Source organism: Carettochelys insculpta, chromosome 1 (assembly GCF_033958435.1).
Source record: "Carettochelys insculpta isolate YL-2023 chromosome 1, ASM3395843v1, whole genome shotgun sequence".
In the NCBI taxonomy this organism is placed as follows: domain Eukaryota; kingdom Metazoa; phylum Chordata; order Testudines; family Carettochelyidae; genus Carettochelys; species Carettochelys insculpta.
The window spans coordinates 127,426,189-127,447,371 of NC_134137.1; the positions used below are offsets into that span (position 1 = coordinate 127,426,189).

The 21,183-nt window shown below is 43.3% G+C and overlaps 1 protein-coding gene across 2 annotated transcripts in view; it reads right to left on the reverse strand.

The window, feature by feature from the left end:
- MAP4K4 (mitogen-activated protein kinase kinase kinase kinase 4) overlaps positions 1-21,183 on the reverse strand; it is a 237,334-nt gene that overhangs the window by 120,138 nt on the left and 96,013 nt on the right. For both annotated transcript variants that reach the window (XM_074991463.1, XM_074991454.1), the window contains exon 3: positions 5,485-5,541. In XM_074991463.1, coding sequence (XP_074847564.1) covers positions 5,485-5,541 — 57 coding nt within the window. The remainder of the gene's footprint in view (positions 1-5,484; positions 5,542-21,183) is intronic.

The window sequence follows — 21,183 nt, forward strand, 5'->3', positions numbered from 1 at the left end:
CCCTTACCTTTTACTAACTTACCTGCAGGACAACATATGTTGCCAGACTTCAGGGACTAACCATGATCAGTATCTCATCAGCTACCCATGATAAAATCTGCTGACACGATGGTCAGTCTGGGATGGCCTTATCTACCTTCAGAACTAAACCACATACAGCTAACACAAAAGCTAACAAGCATGGTCTGCCATAGTTAAATTGTGCAGTGTAGAGCTTGGCTTCGGCACAAAAACAGGATAGGTGGCTTGTTTATAATAGTATACAGAGGTAGTGGCAAAGCTGGGGACAGAACCTACTACACCTCTTAACCCAGGTCTGTATTTTCTAAATGCAAGAGATTTGACATATATTTCTGCCAGTGGCTGCTTACATTTTGTGTAGGACATGAGAAAAAGGAATTAAAACGTAAGCAATTAAAAGTAATCCAACTTTTCCTTTACAAATCTGCAAGGTATTTTATCCAGTCATTTAATTAGTACAGCTTTATACAGACTAGACTGAACAAGTCAGGGAATACTGGACACGTTATCTCAGAGACACCACCATCAAAGAGCTATGTGGAAAAACCTTTGTAAGTAGAATCCAGAAGGGACCCAAAAGTTGAGGCGGGGCAGAAGGGGAGCAGTGTCAAGTACATGACAGACAGACACAGGAGAAATAGTAACAGAGAGTAAGCCATACTAGTCTATACACTATTAAAAAAAAAAAAAGCAGTCAAGTAGCACTTTAAAGACTAGCAAAATAGTTTATTAGGTGAGTTTTCTTGGGACAGACCCACTTCTTCAGACTTCTTCTTCTTCTGGTCTGGATATGGTCTGAAGAAGTGGGTCTGTCCCAAGAAAACTCACCTAATAAACTATTTTGCTAGTCTTTAAAGTGCTACTTGACTGCTTTTTTCTTTAAACAGGAGAAATGACTTAGTACTGTGATTGACGTTTCACTCAAAACCACAGTTATTGAAGCATAAAAGGAAGTGTCTCCTACTCAAGGATCAAGATTTATTCCTAGAGAGATCAACACAGAAAGTCTCTGAAAGAGTCAAACAGCCAAAAGTAGATACAACAGATACAACTAATCATTCAGATAGAAGCGGGTTTGTGAGGTACATTTTGCTATGTTTAAAAGGTTCCTGATGTATATGAAAATGACCGGATTCAATCAAACAGTGACTGTCATGTTTTAATCATGCTTAAATCATATCTGATAATACAACTTTCATGCTTAATTTGATATGCTATAAGAACACTCTACAGTAATAACCTGCCAGTCAAAATATGTGACAGTTCAGTTAGGGGAAGACCAGAATGAGGAACTTTCTGTCCAAGTATGGTCATTTCTAAAACATGTCCAGGAAGGAACAGAGTCTGTGATGGAATTATCAAAGACTGACCGTGAGGCTTTTTATTTTAAAAGTTATTTGCCCACAGAGATGAAATATATGATAGGACCCTACTAAATTCACAGCCATGAAAAATATGCCATGAACCATGAAATCTGGTCCTGTGTGCTTTTACCCCAATTGTAGAGATTTCACAGGGAAGATGCCACAGCATTTCTCAGATTAGGGGTCCTGATCCATAAAGGGAGTTGCAGGGGATTTACAAGGTTATTTTAGGTAAGTCACAGTATTACTATCCTTACTTCTGCACTGAGTTCAAAGCTGGGTGTCTGGAAAGTGGCAGCTGCTACCCAGGCATGCAGCTCTGAAGACAGCAGCCTGCCAGCAGCAAGGCACAAATGAGGGTGGCAATATCCTACAACGCTGTGCTTGTGCATTGTTGATGGTGGCGGCTCCGCCTTCTGAACTGGGCTCAAAGCCAGCAGCCACTGCTCTCCAGCTCTGAGGCAACACCACCAGCTGCAGCAGCAGCACAAAAGTAAGGGCAGCAGCACTGAAACCACTACAATAACTTTGTGACCTTCCTGTACATCTCCTTTTTGGGTCAGATTTCTACATCATCACAAAATTTCATATTTAAATATATAAAATGATGGCATTTGCATTTTTTTTAAATCCTATAACTGTGCAACTGATCAAAAAGGACAGTGAAATTGGCATGACCCTAACAACAGATGGAGAAAAATGGTTAAAGGTCCCAAAAATAATTTTAAAACTATGCATAAGAGAATAGCTCATACATTGTTACATTTTAAGGCAGCTGATTCCCCTTGAGCTGCAGAGTGTCTTTCGCTTCATGCACACTGGTTAAACTTTGTTTTGGTTTTCCTGAGAAGACCTCTCATTCTATATCCTCTGCTGCTCCACCAGTAAAAAGTCAAAGTGTGAGCTATAAACCTAATTTTTTTAAAAAGGTCAAAGTTTGTTTTAAAAGACAGGCTCTCTCTATACAAAAGAGTACTTATTTTTCAATACTATGACTAACTAGCCTCAAAAAAAAAATCAAAGTTTAATCTGACATGGGATTTTCAGACCTCAATGTTTTCTCTTCTCAAAATAAAATATAAACAAGGCACAGCAGCATGAGTTCTGACCAAGGACAACATTCTTACAGTGTGGTGTGAGGTATGAGCCATACAGTTTCCATTTACTCTAGCAGGCATTATATGACTCTACTTCTTTGCACTGATCAAAAAGTTAAGTTTGCTTTGAATTGGAAGTTACTGACACTTGTTTGGGTCCCGTTTTACAAACACTCAGCAACTCCAAACAGAATTAACTCACAGCAGCAGCAAATGTTTGCAGGATTTAGCCTTTATTATTTACCAGTTCAAGATTGCATATGTGCTGTGTTCAGGTATAGTGAATATTTTTACCTTCTTAAATCTTCCAAAGAGCATTTTTACAAGGAGCTGATTAAAAAGAAAGCCATTTGTGAGGCCTCTTTTGTAGAATGTTGACAAAACCATCACTGGCATCCATCCATGCCAGCAGCCAGACTGAAAAATGCCTGCTTTTGAAGCAGAGCAGCAAGCTCAGTAGTAATGTTTTTCTCAATACAAGTAACACTGCTGGACCTGTAGTACAGCAATCATATTGGTCCCAGTCACTACAGTTAAGTTTGTAAAACAGCTTCCAGTCAACCCCTATTTTCACATATGCACACACAGCCCTTTAGTCCAGCAATCTCTAGAATTAAGGCCTCCTATGGAAGCAGTACGAGGGGAGGTCTACACCAGACCTTAAAGTCGATCCTAGATATACAATTCCAGATACTGCAATTGCTTAGCTGGAATCAGCGTATCTACTATTGACTTAGCTGGCTGTCTTCACTCTTCCGCTGACCTCCCCTACTCCTCGCAAGAATGAGTACAGGGGTCAACTCCTGATAGTTCGACTAGGTGTGTATACAAAATGGAACCCCAGAAGATCGATCCTGACCACGTTGGTCAATCTCCCAGTAAGTGTAGATGTACCCTGAGATTCTACAGTTGAGAAACCCAGCGTCTTCAGGGCAAGGGTTAGTGATGGAAGTTGTTTACCCAACACTGAAGAATGTACAGCATCCCTCTGTAACCTCCACAAACCTGTTACTTTGGAACAAAGAATTTACTAATGCCATTGGGGGTGCTTGTGATACTTGCAAGGCGCAGAAAGTTAGTATCTTGAAATTTCTCCTCCCTTCCTTCTTCTCCTCCTCCCCTATTAGGGCTGTAAACTGAAAGGAATGGTAAGGTTGCAAAATCAAGTGCTCCAAAGAAGAAAATCTCATAGCTAAGGCATCTCTCCCAACATTAACTCAGTCACATTGTACGTGATGAATATTTTTCTACTGTTTTCCTTGTTTAAAGTAGCCTCTTGATCCAAACTTTGTTATGTGCATGCCATAAAGAGAGATCTGGGATGGGTAATCAGATTCAGGTTATTACAAAATTAAGGGTTCTTCCATAACCTGATTTGTGAGTATTTGCAGCACTGATGCTATCATCTGCCATTAAAGAGCACTCACTCAAAGTTGACACACCCTAGTATTCCCTGCTTTGCCTACATGCTAACTCTAGTGAATACAACAGTCCTTCTTCAAAGAGCCTGCTTTGGATAATATTATAGCTGAAAATTGAATTTTATTAGCCTGTTTTATGAAGAAAAGATGTCTAGCTTTTAGCAGACACAACAGCTTAAGTTAAGATCTGCCAGTTTCACTCTGATAACATCACACAGAGATTCAGAGACATAACTGAAATTCTATCAATCAGTTAACCTATCCTTGGCTGATGAATCTGATGAAGTTGGTCTTAGCCACAAAAGCTCATTACCTACTAAATAAGAGTGTCATTCTTTAAGGTGCTACAGGGCTGCTTGGTTTTTTTTTATTTTGTTTTTTGTTTGTGTTTTGTGAAGCTACAGCCGAACACAGCTACACTTCTGAGACTATCCTTGGCTGCTAGTTATACATTTTTAAAGGGTTTACCCATAAGACTATAGTCTACCCTCCTGGGATCCCATGTCCAAGGTAACATGTCAAGTTGTAAGCGTGTGCACATGTATGTCAAAACACAAAACATGCTGGCGATCTTCTTGACAAATAAATGTGTGTTTAAGATGTACGTTTACCTGCAACATAATTGCTCTGCTGATCACCTGCTTTGTGCTGACACACCATGAGCTTTGATGCACTTTTTTTTTACAAAAATAATCATGAAGTCAACAGGTTTAAAACAATAGGTACTTGGCTTGATGATGTACTCTTCAGAGGCTGCTTAACCAGTATAATGCTACCAAAACCCATACAAAGATTTTATCTGATTCTTACATCTGAAGTCTATGTGATAACCACATTGAGAGTTCAACATGAGTGGAATATACAAGAACAACCCTCTTTACTGTGATCAGTTTTATATATTATTAATTATAACTAATCTCCTTTTGAACAGAGTAAAACTAAAGTTATTATATATGGACAGGTTTAAAAATAGACATTTTTGTTTTGGCTGGGTTAATTTCCCCTTTCCCAGCTAACGCTCCACAGTGAATCCCCCTGAGTCAGTTACAACTACTATTTTACACTGCTGAATTCTGCCAACAATCTGCTCATCATTTGAGCAGATGTTTCTGCTTTCAAGCCACTGGGAACTTTTATTGGACCCACTTCCCTTCCAGCCTAAAAAGGGTATAAATGTATTCAAAAGTACTGGTGAAACTATGATCCTCCAGTTCCTGCCATGTGTCCCCCATAACCTTTTTCTGCAAAGGAGAAGGTTGAAATTACATTTAAAAATCAGAGTCATCATCCTTGGAGAACTTTCTGAAAAGGAGATGCTACTGATTCTGACATATTTAGGGACCCATCTGCAGTGACTCAAACGCATATGCCTTTAGCCCTCATGAGCACAGAACTCCACAGAAGGGCAGACTCTCTGGAAGGTCAGCTCCTGCAAACAGGAAGTGATGGCTCTCACAGGAGAGCTGTGCTGCTTTTAAAATTAAAAAAGTTAAACCATTTACCAATACCTATTGTTCAGGGCTTCTGCTCCCCACTCCCCGCCATCCCCATTTCTAAAAACAGAATGTTTCCTTTGCTTACCTCAGTAACATCCATGACTTTGATGGCTGCCAGTTGACCTGTTTTGACATGCCGACCCTGAAAAATAGAACGGAGAGTCAGCAACGGCATTCCATCTAATCACTTGAACACACAGTGTAGAGCAGTTAAGACAAGATTTCCAGACTGTGGGTTTTCCCCATCCCCTTTTGCCCATTATCTTCCCCATTATTTTATGTTAAAGACAGCAGAAAAATACTTTTGATAGCTAACCAAAGAGTTTAGTTTAAAGCATTTACAGAACCGTGGAGATAAATCACTTCTCATTAAAAGGATAATTAGCAAGATTGCCAAATTACAATTATGTCAAAAAAAAAATTCATTCTGTTTTACTGTTCATTTCCATTTTCTTTAGAACAATTCACATGGTCTACATCAATCTCCCATAGATAGGAAAACCACATTTTAACCATGATTATAAGGCAAGTTACTGCAAGCGCTATTCATTCTAAAAAGGTATCTTGGGAGCATGCTTAGGTAAGGCAGAAAGTAAGAACACCAGCATTATTTTACATTTATGTTTTGCTGTGAACCCGGAGAAACACCATGGAAAAGCATGTGAGTCATACCATCTCTGAAAAAGGACATTTTCTTAGACCTTATTTCCACTGCTTCAAAAGAGGGGATAAGGCAGACAGGAGTGTGGAAGTGGGGGGAGGTTACAGGGTTGGGAAAAAAAAAGCAAGCACAATAATTATCTCACTGTAAAATCTTTAATGGAGAGAGGCACCTGTGGTGTTTTACAGGAGGTAGTTCAACAAGGTCACACTATTACTTTGCAGGGTGTTGACCCTGCCTTGTTTTCCTGGCAGTAACCCTGATGCGCCTCTGGTTTTACAATGCTCTAGTGTGTAAGTCATCCTGTAGTAAAACACATGCTCCCTCTCCCACAACTCTCCATTTCTTCCACAGAGACCCTGATACCTAGAACTCCACCCTCACAACCCTATCTGCTATTGCTTCCTTTAAGTACAGACTAACACACATTTCTCTATACCAGCCAACAAACTCTAGTCATCTCTCTGACCTCGGACTTTCTTCTGACCTCCTCTCTGCTCCAGATAAATACAGCTAGAGAACCCTCACAAACCACAGAGGTCACTACTACCTCAAGCTAGACTAACAGTGGCCAATCACACTACCTATTGCTACAGCCGTTCCCCCTCCATAATCTGTCAAATTTGCAGGAGAGGAACCCTGGTCCAGACTTTCCAAAAATAACCAGTGGCGTTGCTTGACTAATTTTGACACACCTGAATGAAGCCTTATTTTCTGAGCAACTTTTCAGCAACTTTGTGAAAATACAGACCTTGTAAACAAACCTCTCGAACTTGGTGAACCCAAAGCACCCCAAAAATCACTAGCCACTTCTGAGTCATGTACATCTTAGAGATGTTACCTATCAGCAAACTGCCTGGTAAGCTGCTAACGCTATGTAACTAGGGGCCTACCAAATCCATGGTCCATTCAGGTCAATTTCTTGGTCATCAGATATTAAAAATCGTAAGTTTCATGATTTCAGCTATTTAAATTGGAACTTTCACAGTGGTGTAACCATAGGGATCATGGCTCAAAAAGGGGTTGCGGCTCACAAATTTATTTGGGGGATGGGTTTGCAGTATTGTTACTGTTTGCAGTACTGTTACTGGACTACTGGTGATAGTAGTGCTGGCTTCAGAGATGACCAGCAGTTGCTGGCCAGGAGGCCAGCTCTGAAGACAGAGCTGCCACTAGCAGCATTTCATAAGGATTACATGGTATGGTAATGCCATCCCGTTGCTGCTTCAAGGGGTATGAAAAATAAGGGGACAGAAGCCAGATCTGAAACGGAAACTGAATCAGAGAAATGGAGGTTTTTTAAAAAAAAAAAAAAAAAAGTTGGTATTAATTCCGTAGGAAAAAACATGCTGTGAACAACCCAAGGAACAACGCTGCCAACATGCATGCTAGGGGGGAAATGGTGGGACTGAAAAAAGAAAAGAATAAAAGAAGTAAACGACACATGGGACACAATCTATTTTTATATCCAGTTTTATCTGCTGCCTTAAAGCCATGTATTACTGATGGCCTGGTCTTTCCCAAAAAGGGGCTCTGAAATTACTCCCAGTCTTTGCCAAGAAGAGGCGACATTCCGCTCCAAGAGGTTCGCCCTCTTTGGATGACTGCCACATACCACCCTCAGTTCCTTTTGGAAAAGCTGTCCTTCTCCAACAGCTTCAAAAGATCCTGGGGGGTCCCTCTGTTGCTCCTTGTCACCTTGAGGCCACAGCTGCTGTAGCAAAGAGCAACTACAACTAACACATCACTCTGCTGATCCTAGGGAAGGGATAGGAGCGGCTTTGCCATAATCCTCCTAAGGGACTGCAAAGCAGGGAAACTGCAGACTGTGGGAAATGCAAGATTCCCAACATCCCAAGCCAAATTTAAGCCCCAGTCATATAAAGTCATTCCAGATACTTTCTTCATAATGTATGGAATACTTCAGATGCTCTATATTTAAAGTCCACATGGGATTTCTCTGTATGACAAACAGATTTATATATTAAAACCACAGCAACATAGTGAAGCTAAATTTCTTTTCCTTTATAATATATGTTCACAAGGAAAAGCAAGGGCTAAATGAAAATATAGGCATTACCACAGCTTTTTCTTTTTTGTTCACTTGTTTGCTTTCTCAAGTGCTCCCTTCCAAAATGCAGACTTGTAAGAACTTTAGAATGCTGGTGTAACATTATCTGCCACACCAGGAAGTGTCCAGGTACTACTGTTTTGGAAAGTGCACTTCAGAGAATCATTGCCAGGTTTGCTTTTGGGAAGGCTTATAGAAGAGGTTCTTTATCAAATTACCTAATCTCATCAACAAATTATGGATTTGATGACAGAAGAAATCCAGATGGACAGGATAGTACCCAACACCAAAGATACTTTAGGTATGTCTCCACTGCCCATTGGATTGATCCCACAGAGGTCGATTTATTGCAGCAAATCGACTGCTGAGTGCTCTCCAGTCAACTCCAACATTCCATCAAGCAAGAAGAGCAAGATGAGTGGATGGGAGAGCAGCGGTCCACAGTAAGCAGACCTAAATATCTCTACTTCAGCTATGTCACTCACACAGCTCAAGTTTTGTAACTTGAGCTGACAGCCTGCAGTAGTATAGACAAGGCCTTAATAACCAGAGATTAAGGCCTCATCCACACAGCAGCTCTTGAGCATGTCTGTAACCTGTTAACACACATTAGGCAAAAATCCATTATTTGTTTCCACAAGGCGCACTATAAATCTAGGGATTTTAACGCTCAATCTGGCTGCCACGGATGGTGACTACACTGGATATGCTGGAGTGCCCCTCACCTGAGGCAGCACCGTTGGCAAGGACACTCCAGCAGGGCGGAAGCAACCCAGGTCCTTGGCATGCCCTGGGTAGAGGCACTCCAGCCTGAGAGAAGCAGTCCCTGTCCTGGTGGTGGAAGAGAGATTGTCAAGTCACACCTCCCCAATTTAGCCAATTAACTAGTTCAAACTACCATTTAATTGGTTAAACGGGATTTTACATCCCTATGTACCATCCATCACCATGCACCGTCCCTACAAACTGCCCACTGATGCACAGTTTGGCTCCTGTTAGAGACACAGCTATTTTCCTGTGTGCTCAAAAACCCTTAATGATACCACTGTCATCGACACTCTCTCCCTGCTGTGGTTAGATGCTCTACAGAGCTCTTTTCTACATGATGAGGATGCCATTCCACATGACATCTGGTGTTGCTCTCCCGAAGTGCATCCCTGGCTACACTGCCCAGATCTGAGCAGTTTTAAGATAAGTTTTGAGACAGGATATCTGTCCAGAAGGTACCACAGGTTGAACCTCTCAAGTCTAGAAACCTCAGAACCTGACTGGTGCCAAACAAGAGAATTTGCCAAACCACCAGAGGCCAATATTGTCTTGAAGTATTACCAACACTTCCACTGCTTATTGGGTTCTTAGAAGACATTTAGGGGTAAACTACAGCTAAATAACAGCACAGAACAGACAGCCAGGATTGGTGGCTGGAAACTAAATTTATGGTATCACAGGAAACTTGGCCACACCCATGATAAGTGGGCATCTGGCTAACTAAAACCACGATGGACTATGGATGTTGCCAGACAAGAGAGTTCCAGATTAGAGGAGATCTAATGTGTACTAAAAGATTCAATTTGAGAACTTGCGTGAATGCAAAATATGCAGTGAAGGTGGCAAAAAGCTCAGGCATACAGACTTACCCAGTTAAGTGCAAGCAGTTACGCTAACACAGTCCCCAAACGGTTACAAAAATCACAGCTGTAGGTTTACTGTGGGTGAACCTTAATGATAAAGTCCTAGGTACAATTTCACTCAATTTAGTTCAGTGACTGAACTTTCCAGTTCCACACCCCCTTACTAACTGCTGTTTTTGATGCACTGACTCCCTTCTCCTGGCTTTTGTTTGTTTATTTTAAAACATCTGTTTATCCTCCCCAAAAAGGAATGCAAGCTTTTAAAAAAATATGGAGAGGGTTACTCCACAATTTTATTTTTAAACCATCCATTCAGGGCCTAACACAAAGCGGAGATAAGCAAGACATAGGAGAGTTTCACATATTCACCCCACATATTAATCCAGTTGTTTTTTTTCCCCCCCTTACGTTGTGGTCTCAAATGCTCATACACATATCAAGATCTAGAATAAAAATCTGCTTTTAACCAGATCACATGACACCTAAACATGTTATCAAGAGAGCATCAAAGCAGCCTGATGTTTATTTCTCATCTCAGTGAAGTTAAGAGATACATGCCTGAAAAAAAAAAAAAAAAATCAAATATGCAACCTTTAGTAAGTTGCCAGGATATACATAAGGGCTATAAACTCCAGCCCTACCTAAAATTTTCAAGTCAGCCAAAACATGTAACACTGTATCTCCTTTTCCCTCTAACCACACACAGCTAAGTCACCCGGTATACGTACTTCAAATAAGCTGCATTCATTACCAAACATATATTACTGTGCCTTAAGGGAGAATGTTCCTGGAATTCTGCTCCCCAGCCAAATGGCAAGAACACACAGTATGAGGTGATGCTACTAATTATAGGTGGAAGGTAGCCCACACTGCTCATAATTCACAGGGGTGGATTGTCTCAAACATCAGGTGCCATTAGCTTCTGAGAAGCCCTAACCTATTTTCCACTGTAGAGACAGCTACAGGGTGGGGAGGAAAGAGATTAAACCAAAAATGTCCAGTAATACATTTTAGCTGCTTCAAGATGCACGTAAGCCACAGACAACATCCAAACACAGTGTCAAGTGAACACTGACGTCTCATTTTCCTTTTATTGCTTCCCCAAAGCAGCGCCCTTGTGCCAAAATTAGTTTTTCCATTATGCTTCTTGTTTACTGGATTCTGATATACATACAAAGTCCTAACAGCCCTGGGCAGCATACAGTGCTACAGCACTAGACTATCACTCTGTTCTATCAGAATGGCTGATACCTGCAGGCAATGCTACTACATTATTCCAATTTATACTTGCAACAAATCCTCTGCCACTCAGCACCGCAGACAACTCTCTCAAGATCTCTCTTGGTGAAGACGACTCAGAAACCCGAATTAAGGTAGGTCGACTTAAGCTACTTAGCTATGTAACCAATGTAGCTGAAATTGTACACCTTCATTCCACCTTCCCCTGTAAGGTAGAACCTGCCCTCAGGCAACCTCATGCTGAGTACCTTATTCACTGAACACACCAAAGACCTGCTAGGAGCTCCTTCTCAGAGAAACGTGGAGATTGGCGGAGGGGAGAGAGAGAGAGCGCACAAGTGCAAAGCTGAAGGCTGGTCAAAGTGAATACAACCAGCTGGGAGACAGAGATTAGGAGAAAAAATAAAAATGAATCTCATCCATAAAACAAAGTGATCTTAAGCAAGAAAATAAACTGCATTTGTAGTTAAAACAGTATTGTTGCTAAGGATTTGTGCAATACTTTACAAAAGAACTAATTAGCTCTCAACACCAACTATGCAGCTAAGAATTACCTCAGATTTAGCAGGCATCAAAATTTCCTGAAAAAAAATCAGCAAACAACGCTAGTAGTAAGACCTAGTGGCTTACTTTAGAGCCACACAAATAATTCAATAATTCAATTATTAAGCAGAGAACCCAAAAGGAAAAAAAGCATAACTAAGTTCTCTTCTGTGAACTAGGTTATGTTTTCTTCGGCCAGCTGTATTTAAGAAATAATATTAAATAAACAAAAGGGACCCAAAATAAATTTTAGTCTTAAGGACGGAGCAGGATTCTGTGCTGCCCCTTTATAGTTAACAACAAAAGGGCACAGAGCACAGAAGGCCCATGAACACCTATTCTTTACCTTGCTTTAGAAACTGCTGATTCAATATGCTATATTAGGGAAACAAGGACAGCATGCTTGGGTATCATGCCATGCCTAGGCTCAGGTTGTGGCCTATGAAAGGCAGAATGTCTACATAAAGCTGTCTTCATGGCTCCATGTTTCCTCTGACACCTTCACTACCAAATTCACAGCACGGAAAGCAGCACTATGCTCTGATTTATTGTTATGGTTTGTATCAGGGTAGCATCTCCACTGTACTCACATACTGAGAGAGACAGTAGCTGACAAGAGCAGCTCACTATCCAAACAGACAAGGTAGGAAAAAGGTAAGAGGGAAACAACTTTCCGAAGGTGGCACAGCAGATTAGTGGCAGGGGTGTCCAACTTTTTTTTCAACAGGGGCCACATGATAATATTTTACATGTTCCAGAGGCCAAATACAAAATAGCCCCAAACTGCCACCCCACTGTCGCCAACTGCCCCCAGGCTTAAACCCCCCCACAACCCCAAACTTAAACCCCCAGCCCCAGCCTTAGACCCAATCCCCCCATGCACCCCTCTAGCCCAGCTTCTCCATATGTCCATGAGGGATGGAGCCCACGTTTTCCAGAGCAACCCCTGCTGGCTCCCCCCCATGTACATAGTGGCAGGGTGCTAGGAGCTGCCCCTTCCATGCTGTACAGGAGCCAGCAGGTATTGTAAGCAGCTCTTTAAAGAGCCACATGTGGCTTGGAGCCGGCCAGCCACCTTTTAAAAATGGTCTCACTGCCAGCTCAACAGGCCAGATAAAAAGGCTCCGTAGGCTGGATTGTGGCTGCAGGCCACTTCTTGGAGACCCCTGGACTTGTACCTAGCTGATCTCCAGGAAGTGGGTAATGAATTTACATTTACTTTGCTTTAGGCTCACTGGACTTTCAAAGTGATTTGGAAGGAGTGGAATTGGGAAGGAAAGAGCCATAGGCTTAAGTCTCTGCAACCCAGAAGACACTGTCAGGTGTGACGATTAGTGGGGAAACTGAGGCTGGATGGCAGCTGCACAGCATGATATGCCTTCAAGGCTTTTCTGATCTGGATGTACTATAAAAGCAGTGTCCAACAGGAATTCAAAAGATCACCACAATTGTGGTCGTCATCTTTCCATACTAGCCACATTATTCACACTTCCAGACACCCCCGCACTAAATAAATGCCGCCCCCCAGCCAGGCTCACCCAGAGCCAGGCACTCCCAGCCCCCCCACAAATAAATGCCCTTCCCCTCCCCCAGAGCCACACCCAGCCACCTCCTTGTTCTAATTCAATTCTGGCAACTCACTAGAGCCGCCGCCACTGCCACCTGCTTCTTCCACCAAGCAGCAAGGTGTGTGGGTGGAGCGGGTAGACGGTGCTCCCCACGTGCGGCTCTCAGGAGGAGCCACATTTCAAGGCTCCAAGAGATGCGAGTTGGCCACCCCTGTATTCAACCACAACACACGGTCCCATTCACAACATGGGGCAAGTGGCAAATGTACTGGACACTGTGGTACTATAACACCTCCTTCCCCTCCCTACATTAAATCACCCTCAACTGCAACACCTGAGCTAACAGCCCCACTTATTTAAATGGGGGAAGCTAGAAACAAACACTCTCACTAAGGAGCTCCCTGGGCTGGATTTCACCTCCTCTCTTTACCTGCTAAAGCCCACATGCAGTGACTTTCTGGAGGTACAGTCTTGCCCACTTTCCCAGGCCTTTCCTAGAGCTGGGTCCATGCTCTCTCCACCTCTCTGTCCTCGCAGGAAAGGTGCCTCCACCATCACCACCCCTAACTGTTCTTCACATCCAATCTATTGCTCTTTGTGCTTCTACATTTTTAACTGTGTGTCTAGATAACCATCTGATAGGGTCAAGACTGAAAAAAAAAAAACTGGGATAAAATTATGGTAAGGGAATTGCTTCACCGCTCACATACACACAGACTTGGCTCAGCGTACCACTGGCTTCCTCAGAGAGCACTGGACAGAGCTTCTAGCAAATTCCTGGCCCTGCTGTCCATGCCACTGGCTTCTCTCATATTCAAATAAGTCTGTCACTGTATCTTCAAGATTTAACCATTTATTAAACCCTCTACTTCCAGTACTGATTCATTCCAGCTGACCATCCAGAGCAGTCTCTCTTACTGGCAACTATAAAATAAAAGACAGGACTATAAATAGGATGAAGAACCATAAAAGCAGTGTTTAGATCAGAATGAAGAACACGGGCGTACATGTTGAGAATAACATGGGCTTATAGCTGTAAGCATCATTGCAAAACACTTCACTGTGTTCTGTTTACTTTGTAGAATACCACTCTTCAAAATGAAGATACGTCTGGGATGTTGTCAGTAGCCAGTCTGACAAAGGCACAAAGTGTGGTCATGGAGAACAGGGAAACACAGCCAAAAGACACCAGGGCGAACTGCTACTCCACCAAGAAGTGTCATGGGAAATTTAACGAACCAAACCAAACAAAGCCAACAGGAGTAAATTTTAAGGTATTTTTCTAAATCATAGTGAGAGTCACGCTGTACTATTGAATATATCCACCTCTGGACAATGAACAGGCTGAATCAACCCAGCTAGTTCAGAACATCCTCACTCAGACGGGGAAAGAAAAAGGGGAAGAGAACTTCTCTAAGCTCTGCCCAGCAGGGAAGTTCTACCCACGTGACTGACAAGAATGAGGTGCTGCTCAGAGTAGTTTACTCAGATATTCAAAATATGATCATGCAACTCACTGAGCTATCTGAGCCTGGCCACCTTGGGTTGGGCCTGAATACACTCATCCCTTGCTCTACGAGCACAAATGGCTCCCATCTTTGTGCTCATAGGCGAAAACTCATAAGAGGGACACTAAGTTCTCATTAAAATACAGGTAAAAGTCTCCAATTGGTTCCTAGAGCTCAGCGAAGGAGTGCCAGCAGGTGACGCTGTTTTTGAAACATAAGTGAACCTTGGGTTTGTGGGTTGGAAAAAGTTGCAAGCTGGGGGTAGTTTGGGGCCATGAGTGGAAGGGGGGGTTAAAGGCTGGGGGCTGGTTGGGTCCATGGAGTGGGGGTGGGACCTCCCATGGGGGGGGTGGGGAGAGTGTCAAGCAGCCGCGAGTTAGGTCTACCGGGCTCATGGGGAGGGGAGGTGGGGTGTCAGGCTGCTACAGGCCAGCGCAGGGCGGGTGAGAGGTGTCAGGTTACCACGGGGCCAGCAGGGGGGTCAGGCTGCTGCAGGGCTGGTGGAGGGCAGAGGGGTCAGCCTGCCACAGGGCCAGTGGAGGTACGGGTGGGGGGGTGTCAGGCTGCTGCAGGGCCGGCAGAGGTACGGGGTCAGGCTACCACAGGCTGGCAGATGGTGGGGGGTTTCAGGCTGCCACGGGGCGGGGGGCAGGCTGCCACAGCTGCATGTTGTGGGGTGGGAGGCTCAGGCTGTGTCAGGTTGGAGCCACAGGGCAGGGTAAGACTCATATTAGCGGGGGGAGTTCACTCATAGAGTGAACAAACGTAAGTAAACCTGTCCCTCGTTTAAGCGAGTACTCCTACATAAAAGTACTTGTTTAACAAGGGATGAGTGTATACCCAAAGAGCTCTAAAGATGCCTTGCAGTTGCTCCCTTCTCGGATCAAGAAAAAAGAAAGATTAAAAAATCCCGGTACCTTCCAATCACTGCGCACCTGTGGCAGATCTGTGACCTTCTCTATTTTTGTTTAAAAAAAAAAAGCAACAAAAAACACCCAATTAAATAGTTCTAAGCAGACTCAAACATTTATGCTGCTGTTACATTAAGCTCCTAGTTTGAAGTTTTCTTTGCCACTCTAACAACTGCCTTAAAATATAAATTCCCAGGAACCAGATTATAGCTTCAGACTGATGCTGGTGTGGTGTGTTGACACGTGCACACGGTTTCCATGGAATAGCCAGAGATGGCATGCAGGTCAGCTTCAACCAAGCTTAGGACAAAATCGTGACATGTACACAAAGTACGAAGTGCAGAATCCACTGTGCTTTCTACAATGACGCACATCGGGCTGTTTTGAAAAGCGTCGACTTCTCCTGGGAGACTTCTATGTCAAAGTTCCATGGCCAAAGGAACAAGATCCTTTTCTTATACCATGAGAGAAGGAGGAAAGGGAGCATATGCATACACAAACCTTATTTCATTTGTTCTACTGTCAAGCAGGCAATAGTCACAACTTTTGAATGGGCACTGAAGAAAGTAAAAGAGGTCAAATCAACGAGCACAGCAGCTACATGGGTGTGAATAAAACCAACATGCCTGCACAACAGCTACGGGGAAAAATAAAACGTTGTGAGTACAATGTTCGACCGACCCATGACAGCACAGCAAGTGGAAGTATCCATTGCTATTTCACCTAAGACAGGCAAAGAAACTATGCGACCAAGAATTTGAGGGATGACAAATAACCATTATTAGCCTAAAACAGGGACTGGCAACCAAAACAGCCAGAACAGCCATTTTTTCCAAGTTCAGTAAAAACTCAATAATTCAAGAGCTGAAATGCACATGAATACGAGGGAGTCTTTAAGTAGTAACGTCAAACCTTTAACGTACTTTTTGTAACCCCTATTTTAAGAACAGTGCACACACAATGTTTTGTAATGCCATACATGGCTACTGCAGAACACTCGCCAACTTTTTACATATTCTATTTCCTCACATTTATGTATGTATTTGCACCACTGTCTTCCTGACTTTCACTTCCAAACTCACTCACTCTCTGGAGGACACTAGGGGGATTTATCCAACATGTTGAGCTCACATATAGTTTGCTATTTAGATATGAGCTGTTTATTTTTGGACTTTTAGACATTCATTGTTTATTGGAAATAATCAGGAGCCACAAAGAAGTCTTTAAAGAGCTGCATGCAGCTCCAGAGCCAGAGGTTGCAGACCCCTGGCCTAACCCATTTCAATGCCCTCAACTGCTGCTGTTGATGGACTTGCACATGTTCAACTGTAATACTTTTGGACAGGCAGATATGGACCAGAAGACAAAAATGAAGAAGGGAAAAAAATCATAACAGAGTTCTATAGGACTGAGCTATAATCAATAAAGCACTGAAAGGGTGCCTATCCCTTTTTAGCTTGTAATACCACCAGCTGAAGGAGTTTTCACACAGCCGTTTTGAAAAGCACAAACCTTCTCACCCCAGGCAAACCCTCGCTCAAAACCAGGAGGAGGGGAGAAAACACTCCACATTCTGTTATTCAGCATAACCAGCAAAGTAGGGGCTTACATGCTGCAGTAGTAGGAATGAAATCAGGATGCTGAAAAGTCATCTTCAGACCAGTTGAAGCAGGGGTACTAACAGACTTCTTTTAGGAAAAGAACTGTGCATATAAGTTACAACTGAATATTCTAGTCATATTTGGGGGGAAAACACCACTTGCGATTCAATAAGTATACTGAGGCAGAGGGCAGGACAGGGCTGATTTCAATGGAACAAGAACAAAACATTGCAGTATACAATGCTGGTTGTACAGATCTTCTCCGTGTCTTCCCCCTCTGTTCCCCTCAGTTTGGTCTGTTCATGATCCTCACCTGAACCCTATCTAATTCAGATTGAATGGTCTTGGGGCCCAGAAAGCGTCTGGTCTTGTTTTCGGGAAGCAACTAGCATATTCTTAAGCATATGGCAAAACGCAATCAAAGAATCCAAGGGTGCTTTACCTACCAATCACAAAAGTATGGGTGGGGGACAAAAACAAAACAAAAAAAGCAGCCTAAATGTGCTCCTCAACAGATTTCATGTAGACTATTTGGTGGTATCAAGCTTTGGTGATCCAACCCAAATGACAATCAAGTAGCATCCTAACCAGAACTGTGTTGGGTTTGCCCCTTTCTTCCAGCCCCATTGTTTAAGTAAACTATGGAATTGGAGTCTTCCAAGGAAAGACTTTGTTGTTTGCAAATCTGGCAAAGAAAGGGCCATATGGGCTGAAGTCAGAGTCTAGTGCTGACAACGCAGAAAGAGTTTCAAAGCTCTGAAAACATACTGTAGTAGTGTTTGGAAATGGTTCATGTGGACACAAAGCTGTTAGAGGGTGACTGTCCCTTTGCCAAGTTTTCAAGGACAAGGTGTTTTGTTTCACAACCTCAGATGTATTTGGCAAGAAATCAGAAATACACTTGGGAAAAGATTTTATATTACTAACTGTGGTTTAATTAAAAATATGCAACTGCAGGCTAAACGTGTTCTTTACATTTTACAACCAAGTTTACAAAATATTAACTCTTCTCCTTTGAACGTCTATGAGATGCCCTGTCATCTTACAACAAACAGAGCCCCTTTGCTCAACATAACATTTGACCCCCAAATGACTCCTTTCTGCAGAAAACTAATCTCAGTTATGATTCACTATTCGGCTGGTTCTGTGGTGCAGTTTAACTTTTGCGTGTGGAAGCAGAACACCAAGCAGGGAACAGAATCCTTCAACGATTAATTTTTGCAGGTGGACTATTTCTTATCTCTCTCTTCTTGCCCCCCCGCCCATTACCCAGTGAAGTATATATTCTGCAATGCCATGTTAATAGACAACCCTTCAGAGCCATTACGCACAGCCTGGCCCTCATCTGACCGATATTGTTCCCACCCCCCAATATGGCATGCCCTGAATGCTGTGTGACACAGGCATCTGTATGCATTTCAGTTCCAGTAGCAACCACATTGGCTGCGTACCCCCAAGTGCCTGGCTGCGACTGAGAAGTGGCGAGTTTCGCTCTTGTTTCATATACACTTAAACTGAAGAATGAAACACCTTAGAGCATCTACCTGCCTTCACATATTCTGGCTTTGGGCTTTTCATATTAACCTTATTTCTTCTGTTTATCTTGAAGTGGGGTGGGGAGTGTAACAACAATTAGGCTGGATTTTCATTACGCATTTTCAAGTGCTAAGACTGACTTACACGTTCTACAGTTAGTGTAAATAGTAAAGCAAGGAGGGAGATGGGTGACAACAGTTAGGTGTGAAATCATGGTAAAAATAAAGCTGAAATGAAAACAAATTTATAAAGTCTGATTATCCTGGTTTCTTAAGCTACCTAGCTGTTCTAGATGGCATCAATAAAAACACGCTTGTTTTTCAAGTAAGCAAAAATTACTTCAACTGAAAAAAAGATTTGTGGGATTTCTGTCCCAAATTTGTAAGCCTTCTATAACTACATCTAGTTTGTACATTACAGAGCTTTTAATGTTGAGTCATAACATTTGCACCACAGCAAAAATAAAATTTCCTATCACTACTGTTGCACACAAGAATTATTACTCATCCTCCAACGTGATGCAGAATACACTTAGGGACCAATGTCACTAGTAGAGCAGTCCCTTGAGTTATGCGAAGAAGATGACTGACCACTGCCTGGGACTCCTTCCTGGACTCCACACATCTGGTTATTTGCAACAGCACAAAACCAAGTCCCCCTTCCAGCTCAACAGTCAGAACAGCTCGTGGAGAGTCGTAGCAGTAGCGATTCTGGGGAAAACCAATGCTGTGCACCATGCTAGTTTGACAGTAAGCGACTGCAAATGTCAGTCACACATTAAATGAATCCCAGCGAGCAATTGTGAAGAACGATTCCTACATTTCACAATTGAGTGCGTTGATTAAAGCTGCAGAACTTATCCCAGCACAACCAACCATTCATCAAACCTATTAACATGGCACCACTGCACAGACAATCAACACAGAAAGGTGTGGGCAGACGAATGCTGGGAAAATAGCACACAGGCTAATTGAGCCTTCAGCAAAGGAGAATGGCAATCAGAGCAGACTTCCATTACTCAGCAGCTGAGGGAGCTGGGGCATAATAGGGATGCTGGAGATGTAGAGAAATTGGGGGTGCCTTCAAGGTAAGCGAGGAGACAATGTTAGGGAAGGGAAGCAGGACCCCACAGAACCAAGTGCAGGAAGCCAGACAGGTTGGAAACAACCAACTTATGAAAAAGGTAAGCCAATGGGCCAACCCTCATAATAAGGACACAGTCCAGTCACCCCTGAACCCATTAAACTATATCCAAGAGAGGAAGGGAGGGGAAAGAGGAAGCGTGGGTATGTTCCCGCACCTCTTTCCTGGCCCAGGCTGGGGGTGGAATCTGATGACTTGCTGCCTGGACTTGAGGGGACTGGAGCTGGTGCACACCTGGTGCTCCACTGGGGGCACTGCCCTGATGCCCCACCTGCTCAGTGTTCCAGGGCTGAGGCATTACCCCCTCCGTGCACCAGAGCTGTGGCTGTCTGTCCATCACATTCTCTGGAATGGCCGAGGACTGGGGGATCAGCAGGCAAGGCTGGGGTGCTTTAGGAGACCGTGGACGCAGAGGAACAAAGACAGGAGTCTGGAAAAGGGGTCAGGGTAGCATCCTACAACAGCCAATTCACCTGCCGTCCATGGGTGATGTTCTCATCATGTGGCACACGGTAGGAGTGAATAGACGGGAGAAAACTTTGACACCATCTGTGTACTGCCCGGAGTTCCAGGAAGTTAATGTGCATCTGGGATTCCCGAGGCATCCACATGACTTGAGTCATGTCTCCTGTGTGTGCTACACATCCTATTAGATCATCCTGTCTGGGGTGGATTGAAGAAAGAGAATCTCCATGCAGACTTGTCATGGGCCCAGATGAATAAAGCCATGATTCCTTCCACATTACAATGCTCTGGAAGCACATTACGGTATTCTACTACATCTACGGTCAACCGAAGCTCTCTCCTGCCACCAGTTTCCCTTCCTCTAGGATAGCCTGGAACCATGCTCCATCTCATTGCTGCAGCTTTTCGGTAACACGCTCTAGTTTGTTACAGTTTAGGAACTCCTATTTAGCCAACAAGACTTGCCAGTTCAAAATCCAGAATACAGGCAAGCTGATGGGAAAAGCCTGTGTCCCAGGAAGTCCCAATCATTTGTGCTTCCTAACAGCCTGGATGGACTACGGGGTTGCTATCTGTAGTGTTCAGTTGCTGCTTGTACAATGTAACAGAAGGGAATTGGGAGTAAAGAAATTCAGACCCCTCTGCTGGCACACAGCATCTCTTTTCTGCCCCCTTAGGAACAGTCAAGCATGGGGTCAGACTACGCCAAACTGTGTGAGCTGGCTGGAGCATGGCATCGCTGACCAGCAAACCAATGCTTCACAGTACTGAGAAACAAGCCATGACACAAAACTTAATGCAGCTTGTCCTGTACTTCTCCTCAGGGGGATACAGAGTTTTTCCACCACTCTTCACAGGAGATCTTGAAACTGACAAAAGTCATCTGGGGGTGAGAGACAAGCCAAAT